Source organism: Dromiciops gliroides, chromosome 1 (genome assembly GCF_019393635.1).
Source record: "Dromiciops gliroides isolate mDroGli1 chromosome 1, mDroGli1.pri, whole genome shotgun sequence".
Taxonomy (NCBI): domain Eukaryota; kingdom Metazoa; phylum Chordata; class Mammalia; order Microbiotheria; family Microbiotheriidae; genus Dromiciops; species Dromiciops gliroides.
The window spans coordinates 574,324,044-574,333,575 of NC_057861.1; the positions used below are offsets into that span (position 1 = coordinate 574,324,044).

General features: G+C 39.1%; 1 protein-coding gene across 11 annotated transcripts in view; it reads left to right on the forward strand.

The window, feature by feature from the left end:
- Positions 1-8,775, forward strand: part of TRPM3 (transient receptor potential cation channel subfamily M member 3) — a 1,147,313-nt gene extending 1,138,538 nt beyond the window's left edge. For 9 of the 11 annotated variants that reach the window (XM_043978969.1, XM_043978974.1, XM_043978981.1 and 6 more), the window contains one exon: positions 34-8,775. In XM_043978969.1, coding sequence (XP_043834904.1) covers positions 34-1,495 — 1,462 coding nt within the window. In that variant the 3' untranslated portion in view covers positions 1,496-8,775. The remainder of the gene's footprint in view (positions 1-33) is intronic. The other 2 variants (XM_043979003.1, XM_043979047.1) reach the window with 2 other exon arrangements.
- Positions 8,776-9,532: the final 757 nt, after the last annotated feature.

Sequence of the window (9,532 nt, forward strand, 5' to 3'; positions counted from 1 at the left end):
GCAAATGACCCATGTGTTCCTTTCTTCCTGAAGGGTGGAAAACATGTCCATGCGCCTAGAGGAAGTGAATGAGCGAGAACACTGCATGAAGGCTTCACTCCAAACAGTGGATATCCGGCTCGCTCAGCTGGAGGACCTGATAGGACGCATGGCCACAGCACTGGAGCGGCTTACTGGTCTGGAAAGGGCAGAGTCCAACAAGATTCGTTCCCGAACCTCCTCCGATTGTACAGATGCTGCCTACATTGTTCGCCAGAGCAGCTTCAACAGCCAGGAAGGGAACACATATAAGCTCCAAGAAAGTCTCGACCCTGCAGGTGAGGAGTCAATGTCCCCAACCTCTCCAACCTTAATGCCCCGTATGCGAAGTCACTCTTTCTATTCCATGAATATAAAAGACAAAAGTGGTATAGAAAAGTTGGAAAGTATTTTTAAAGAAAGGTCCCTGAGTCTACACAGAGCCACTAGCTCCCACTCAGTATCAAAAGAAACCAAGGCTGCTCCAGCCCCCGTAAGTACTTTGGCAATCATCCCCGATTCCAGAAGACCATCATCTTGTATTGACATCTATGTCTCAGCCATGGATGAGCTCCACTGTGACATAGACCCTCTGGACAATTCCATGAATATCTTGGGGTTAGGAGAGCCAATCTTTCCAGCTCCAGCAGCATCCACTGCCCCTTCAAGTAGTGCCTATGCAACTCTTGCACCTACAGACAGACCTCCAAGCCGGAGCATGGATTTTGAGGATATCACTTCAATGGACACAAGGTCTTTTTCTTCAGACTATACCCACCTCCCAGAGTGCCCAAACCCCTGGGATGCTGATCCACCCTTGTATCATACAATAGAGCGATCCAAAAGTAGCCGCTACCTGGCTACCACCCCTTTTCTTCTTGAGGAGGCCCCAATTGTGAAATCCCATAGTTTTATGTTCTCACCTCCCCGGAGCTATTACACCAACTTTGGGGTACCTGTCAAAACGGCAGAATACACAAGTATTACAGACTGCATAGACACCAGGTGTGTGAATGCTCCCCAGGCAATAGCTGACAGGGTGATCTTCCCTGGAGGCCTTGGAGACAAAGTGGAAGATTTGACCAGCAGCCATCCAGAGAGAGAAGCGGAACTGAGTCATCCCAGCTCTGACAATGAAGAAAATGAAGCCAAAGACCAGAAGACACTTGCATTACCCACCCAAGAGGGCAGTAACTCAGACAGAACCCTGTCCAACAACATAGCCCTCCCCAAAATTGAGAGAGCCAACAGCTACTCTGCGGAAGAGCCCAGCACTCTCTACCCACACACCAGGAAAAGTTTCTCCATCAGTGATAAACTTGACAGACAACGCAACACAGCCAGTAACACAGCCAGCCTCCGGCACCCCTTCCAGAGGAGTAAGTCCTCTAGGCCAGAAAGTAGAGGGGACAGCCTGTCCATGAAAAGGCTGTCTAGAACTGCTGCTTTCCACAGCTTTGAAAGCAAGCACAGCTAAATTTTAGACCTTCCTTCCACCACAGTGCAAGAGAGATGAGACATTGTCTCCAAGTCCCTCCGTCTCCTTGCACCCTATCTATTTTTATTAGCTAAGCAAAACTAGCATCACTCTAGGAGGGATCTGTTTTAAAGTTCACTTCTGGGACACTGGTTGGGAAAACTTTGTGTCCCAGGGTCAAACACCCTGACCTCAAATCATACCTTGATTGCCATTCATATTTGAGGGGAGAGGGAGGGAAGGGGGAAAATAAAAGAGCCTAGTATTAGGTTTGAATAAAGTCCTCCATCTTACATATCTGTGAGCTGTGGGGGATGGGCGCCAAGCTCAATCACTGCTAGAAGGTGCCATTTTGATTTTTGACCATGATCAAGCTTTTTAGGACACAGGGCTAATTTTTCTAAATGATGAAATAAAATAACCAGCATACAAATGAGCTATTCTAAACTTCAATTCTGTTTTCTTTTTACATTGGCTCCGTCATTGTGGTGATTGATGAAGAGCATCCTTTTTGTTCTGTATAAGCCGGCAGCAAGCAACCCTAACGTCCCACATCCTTCACATGTCAACACCTCTGTAATTGATCATTATAAAGAAACAAACAAGGTAACACTCCTAGTTCACCTGTCTCTTTTATATTCACTTCTGGTGCCACAACTGTTGATCCTGTTTGAAGAAGGGGGAAAAGAGGAACGAGATATGCCTTTGTATTTAGATTGTAATCTAAACGAAAGAAGAATTTATGTATGTAAAAAAAATTGTCCAGCAATTTGTTGTATAAGTGGGCATTCTAGTACAGTTTGAGCAAGCTCAAGATGAATGTAATTAAGTAATTTAGTATTATATATTTATTTTTTTAATCACAGTTGTCATCAATGAATTTATTCACAGAATGGTACCATGTTGAACAGTGGGCAGAAAGAGTTGAAACAATGCCATAAGTAAGAGGGGTATCTTCTCACTGTTCGATGTAATCAACATGTTCAGTTTGCTGCTATACTTTATTCATCCTTCACATGTCATCACCATTTTTACTTATTTTTTGCATAGCCCCAAAACCACACTGCCAGTTTTTCACAGCATCCATCATTATTGTTTTCTATGTTAGGACATGGCTATATCTAAATATTTTCATACCAACAGTTTTGCCATCTAATATCATTTCAGTGTAAATTTAATAAGATTTTCTCAAGGGCTGTTATAATTTTTTTGATAATGGATCCAAATACCTTTTGGGGTCTGGGTTCAAAACATTAAATTATTTTCAAGGTGATTGGGGGTTGAATAACAACCAAAAGCCATCAGCTATAGTTCGGTTATACATATTATTCCTGAAAATGCTTATAGCTAAACTACAGAAAGATGCCATAGACCAAAGTATAAAGCAGAAGAACCATTCAGATAGTAATATGAGAAATATATGTATAATAGATATACATACATATATATGAACAGTATATAAACATTGAGTATGTAGAACATTCCTTGAAGATTAAAAATTTCTCTGTGGCTTTGCTCTTACTTTGGGTGTCCAAGGAAGATAACCAAAGATAGAGAGTTTCATTTATTTTTTGTGATCAGATGTTCAAATTAAGAAACATTTTTTAAAAATAAAAACTAGCTGTTGTCAATGAGAATTATGGAGCCACATAGTGAATATTCAGTTTTCATTACTCAGTGTTTCAGTCACACATTTAAAAACCACATAAGGCTACACAGACCAGATACGGATCTTGCCCCTAGGTGATTATCTCAACCATGGCCAAATACCTATTGGCCATACCTTGGCTAGTTGCACAGCCAATGGACTTTTTTTCACAGTATAGATTAATGAATGGTGTAAGGTTTAACGAAGATTTAACTAGACATGCATCTATCCTTTGTTTTCAACATTGTTCCTGCTAATTGAGTGGAATTTTCTGCATAAAAGTCTCCTAGTGGACTATCCTTATGTGTCCTTATGTCCAGGATCCCCTTAACCACCACACAAACACATTAACACTTCCTCTAATTCTCTGTTGATCAACAATGAGGAAGGAGATATTTGGAGATATCCAATCCCATCTAACAGACATTTAATTGTTGTACAGTGATATAGTTGTGATAAGGACAAGGACTGTGATTTCACTGGTTTAGGGAAAGCCCTGATTAGAAAGTTCCCTCTAAGAGGTCAATACCTTCTCAAACTTAAGAGTCTTAGAACACCAAGAGGTTAAGTAACTTGCCCAGGGTTACATAGCCGTATGTGTCAAAGGCAGGACTTGATCTCAAGTCTTCCTTGTTCCAAGGTCAACTCTCTAACCATTGTGCCATGCTGCCTCTTATGTAATACAGTTTGGAAATACTTGACTTAGGCCCCTTTGATTTTCAGTGACCAGTGTTGAAAACTCAGCCACAGATGTCGGCATCTTGGCCTTGTCAAAAGTAAGACCAAGTCCCAGAAGTAGAGCTTGAATCAGAGGTGTTCTAAAGTTTTTGTGTATTACATTTCATAGCTGACCTTTTTGCTGGTTTGACTTCATGATCCTTGTGCCTAATGGTTTTGAGAGTTTCAAACACTGGGCAGGTACACTGAGAATACAGTATGCCTAAGGAAACCAAGGAATGATGATAAATGATGTCGTCCTCTTCAGACAGAATACCATGCACGATATTAAGACATTATTCTAGATCAGAACTGAAATTTTAAGTAGAGAGGAAAGAAATCACAACCAGAAACAATATTTCATACTGTGATTGTTTGTGTGTAACAGAAGGATATTAGAGGACAAGAAGAAAGGGGCCCCTAGAACTGCCTGGTTCTTTGGTTTAGCTGTAAATTGAAGCCAAATCTAAACTCACCTTGTGAAGTCTTTGGAACAAAATAGACCTAATGTTTTTAAATAAAACCTGCAACACTGACTCATTTTTTTCCTATGTGCATGTATCACTCCAGAGATACATACCTTTTTAAAAAAAATCTTGTTTTCTTTCCATCTCTGTTCTCTACACACCAACATTGCATTGATCCCATTGCTTTGTCTAGTCTGTGACCAGTTTGTTTATAACACATCACTGATCCAGGGGATGTTTATTGCATATCTCTGTGAGTGAAGATGATGAGAGAAGCAGATTGTTAAAAATGAGTATAAGCAAAGCAGTACAGAGCCCAGGGACACAATATTTTTGGGTTAAGAATCTGCTTCTAAGGTGCCAACTTTTATATGCTGTTTTCTGTATGTAATAATTTGTTATGAATCACTGTTTCTTTTCTTTTTAATCTAAAAATGGTTTATGAAAATGATTGAGGTGTGTTACTGGATTAGTATATTTCACCTTTACAAATAAGACTGGCATGTGCTTGAAGCATTAACTCATTAGTACTTTGCTGAACTTTAGTTCAGGAGAGAACTCGCTGGGAATCCTGTGAGTTTGCCTATTTCGCCAAGCCAAAAGCTTTTGCTATAAGAGGTCAAAACACAGCACTTTACTTAGCTGGATTTTTACAGTCCAGATTTAGAGATCCAGGATACTACTTAGCACTTTGAAAGTCCTCTCTTTTCAAATATATAAATCAAATGTTTTTAAAGTGCTAATGACAATGCAAAAAAAAAAGTTTTCTTCTGAATGTTTCCCTATTCCTTCTAAAATATGGTTTCTATAGATAACATGATGGTAGATGCCAGGACAGTGCATTTATTCCACATTCTGAGGCTATACAGTCTATCCTTCTTAGTGAATGTTATGTACTGTCATAACTTCTCTATTGACAATAAAGATTATCCAATAGTCCATCATGTCCTATCTATAGTTGATCCCATATGACTTGTTATACAATGCTATATTACAAATATCTATGTAAACCATGTATAACCCAATAGTGTTGTGGCATGTGACTATATTAATGAATGTTACAGGACAGTTTCAACATTGCATTTTCTCATCTATTTGCAAATCTGTAACATTCAATAAGGAAGCACATGTTGCAAGGATTACTCCCGGTCCAAAATCCATCTTCTTCACATATGCATGGAAGAGTTGCCTTTTTTGTTCCCATCTGTAACTACTATATGATTCCCACATTCTCCTGTATGGCTCCACTATAAATGTCTGTATGAGCTGCTGTATATTCATCCTCTAATGAGCCACTGTGAGCTGTGATCGGTGAGTTGTGACTGGATGAAAGATGATCTGGCATGTTATGGAAAAGGCCCGTCTGAAACAAATGAACTTATATGATACTCTTTTGAAACTCAGTTGACTTAGCTGCTTGTTTACATCTGCTGGCCAATTCAGGAAGCAGTGTACAGTATTTTATAAATATTTTTCACCTAGTAATGTTCTGTTTATAGTTTAAGTGATGCTATTTGGTAGGTGGCTAGACACATGTCCTAGATGGTGCACTGTAGCACACTATGCTTTTGCAATGACAATGTGACCTAACTGCAGTAGTTCCTCTCCCTCGAGTTCAGTCTTAATTTGTGTTGATAAAAATGCATGCATCGATTCATGAGTTTCTTTGGGCTTCTCCAAGGCACTTATCATGTTACTGTTGCCTGCCTGTGATGCTGAAACCAGTTAGAAATTCATTCAACTTTCTGGGTTTCTTATACTGTTTTTGAATCTATTCAATTTTTAAAGATTAAAAAATATATAATCGAGCTTTTATTATCCTTTATTAAAGTGATGAAGTGAAAAGGAAATGAAGGATTAACCACAAGGTACATTGCTCCAAAACACCTGAGGGGGCTGAGAGCCAACAGAGCTCAGGTTTGCAAAACAACAATCATCTTATTCCTTGGAACAATCACACAGAAATTGCTAAGCAATGAAGGACAGTGAGGAAAAAGATGCTAAGTCACAATGGACCAAAATCACAGCAAATTAGCCATGCAAAAATCACAGTGTCATGTGAATGTGCTTTTCTAGCTGGTTTTTCAATAAGCACACACTTGACTTCTTTTGGACAGGTGAGAATGTGTCTGAGTGATCCCCAAGTGACTGAATTTGCTTTTGTTCTTGTCAAAAAAAAAGTCATCTTTCCTTTCTTGGGAACTATCCAACACATGGAAAACTTAGGAGTTGATTCATGTACCCTTGAATCAACAGTTCCAAAGACAAAGGAAAAAAGCTTTTCGTCTAGCACCCACAGCTGGAGGTTGCAAGTGAAAGAGACACAAGCTTTTATCTCCCTTTTAATAGCCAATCACTTCTACCAGCCTGGAATCAGTCAACATATCTGTTAGTTCTCATTCAAAAAAAAAATTGGGAGTATTTTGTTGTTTTCTTTTTTAAGTTTTTTAAAAAACAGTGGTGTTGCATATTCTCAGGTGGTTTCCTTACACTTATCATTGCTAATGAAATAAGGATGTGTAGATTCCAACATTTCCAAAGGTAAAGAGGGGCTTGGCGGTTTTTTTTCCTCCCCAATGGACTAGATGTTAATAATGATAATGGGTTAGGAACAGATGAGTTCTCCTGCCCTGACACTGACCACTCGCTGCTCACTTTACACTAGTAGCATTTTGCATGTTTGCACAAATATTTACGTTCAAGACAACAAAACCAGAAGTGTATTTACAGAATAATATGGCTTATGGAGTGAGCATGTATGTCCTCAGCACTCTCTCAGATTGAGGCTGATCATTCCCTTCCTCAACTATTCTACTTTCCCATTTTTAGGGTTATGAGTGAAGAGGTGAAGAGGAAAGGTGGGAATGTGTCTTTTGTAGGGTTTCTGTGGTGTTCTGTTGTATTTTGTTACCTAGATTCAAAAGATTTAGATAGGGAAGGGACCTAAATGGCTCAACAAGGAAACAGGCCCAGAAAATTAGTGTGACTTAACGACTTAACCAAGATCACACAGGCAAGGCATTGTACACCGAATCACTGAGGCCAAATCCAATGCACTTTCCACTATATTTCCTATAGTCATAATTATAAGTCTTATCAAAACCATTTAGCCCTTTTATCAGAATCTCTTGCACAATTTGAATAAAGTGCTACACACAGAATCAAGAAGACCTAGTTTCAAATCCCACTTCTCACATTTACTAGCTTGAGACCATGGGAGAGACTTAACCTCTTAGCCTCAGTTCTCTTATCTTTAAAATGGGGGGAGTAAAACCTTCAGTACCTACCTCACAGGGTTGTTGTGAGGCTCAGATGAGATAATATATCTACAATGCTTTACAAACATCAAAGAACTATACAAATGTCAGCCTATACAAATTGTTGTAGCTGTGGACAGTAATAAGCAGTAGCCCATGGAAAGTCAATTATTCAAATTCTGCCCATATTTATTCCTTTCAAACCAGTCTCTAAATTCCTTTCCTTTTTTAAATCCTGTGATCTCCTGAACTAGCCTCTGCCCATCCCATTCTTCCACCTCAACTCCAGCCAGGCCTGGATGTAAAGTCTACACAGTTCTCATTTCATTGACTTCAATTTCCAAAGAACCCATATCACTCTCCACCCCACCTTCCCCAAATACCCATGTGGCACAGGCAGATGGAGCATCTGAGTCTGTCCTGAGCTCATTTAGAACTGACTGCAGATTCCCATTTAGGGAACACCCAAGTCAGCAGGCATCCATACCACTTCAAGAGAGACCTGAGAAGGGGAGAGAAGGTTTGGGGCTGTTCCTGCTGCTCCTGGGTAATTTTTAAATATTTTGATAGTAAAAAATATATACATGCATACATACATGTGTGTGTAGCTAGCTATTTGGCTGTTAACTACATGGATGGTGGATTAGAACATCTGCAAAGGACGTTCAGTGACAAGGGGTACCAGCACTGCCCTCAACATCGATCCCATCACTGCAGCTGACTTGCCTGAGAAGTTGGTATTGCTGCTACCGCTGTGTGGACAAGTGTATGCAATATACTGCACTCACAATAATCTTATCATATAGAATTTGGGTTCTCATTTGTAAATGTTCTAACTGTAGTTTATAAGAGGGGGAGGGTGGGATGATGGTGGTAAACAAATGACATTTTTAAACAGATTCCTATAAATACAAAGATTTTTAAGTTGGGTTTGTCAAATAAATATACATATATAAATATATCCATCTCTTTCTTTTTGTTTATGGATAGACATGGGTTTACATATCTATCTATCTATAAATATATATAAACCCTAGGAAAATAGTTCTTTTTTAAAGGTCTATTGTATTCACAATGCACTTTTAGCTGTGTGTTTAGATATGTAATTACAAGCAGAAGTCGGCAGTTACCACAATTTAAAAAAAAATTTCTGAAATTTCTGTAACAAATGTTTTTCAATAAAAGAAATAATGTAGCTCAAAACACATCTCAAGTTTTGGTTCACTTCTTTACTGTGTTCTATTTCCCTTCATCCAGAGTAACTGTCCATCCTATAGACAAAAGACTTGGTTCATAATTTGTGTCTGTCTAGATTATATTGAAGAGAAGGAGTGTAGGACCTAATTCCTACCTTTGGGCAGCTCAGAACAGTATTGGGGAAATAAGTTATACATGCATGAAAAAATAATTGTAATGCCTACTATTTATTAAGTAACAAATGAGAGCCGGCAATAAGTGAGTGCTATTAGAATCCAAAAGGGGGAGAGATTGCTGGGCCCAGGAATACTTAGGAAAATGCTTCAAGGAGGGGTGAAAACTGAACTAGACCTTGAAGGATGGGTAGGATTTGGTTAGGGTAAGCAGATGAAGAAAATTAGTCCAGCCTGTGACTCACTGAGAACTGAGTACAGACACCCACTTGAGAACACTTAAATAAGAAAGCTTCTATTTCAACATTCCACTCTTCAGGAAAGAGACAAAAATAGTCCAGTTTGGGGTTGTTCCTGCTGCTATAGGGTAATTTAAAGAAAGATTTGATAGCACATCACACACGTGTGCATATTATGTATATATGTGTGTGTTGCTATAAACTTCCTCATCTGAAAAATGAGCTGGAAAAGGAAATGGTAAACCACTCCAACATCTTTGCCAAGAAAAACCGAAAAAGGGACATGAAGAATCAGACATGACGGAAATTACTAAACAACAAACTATGTACATAGTTAAT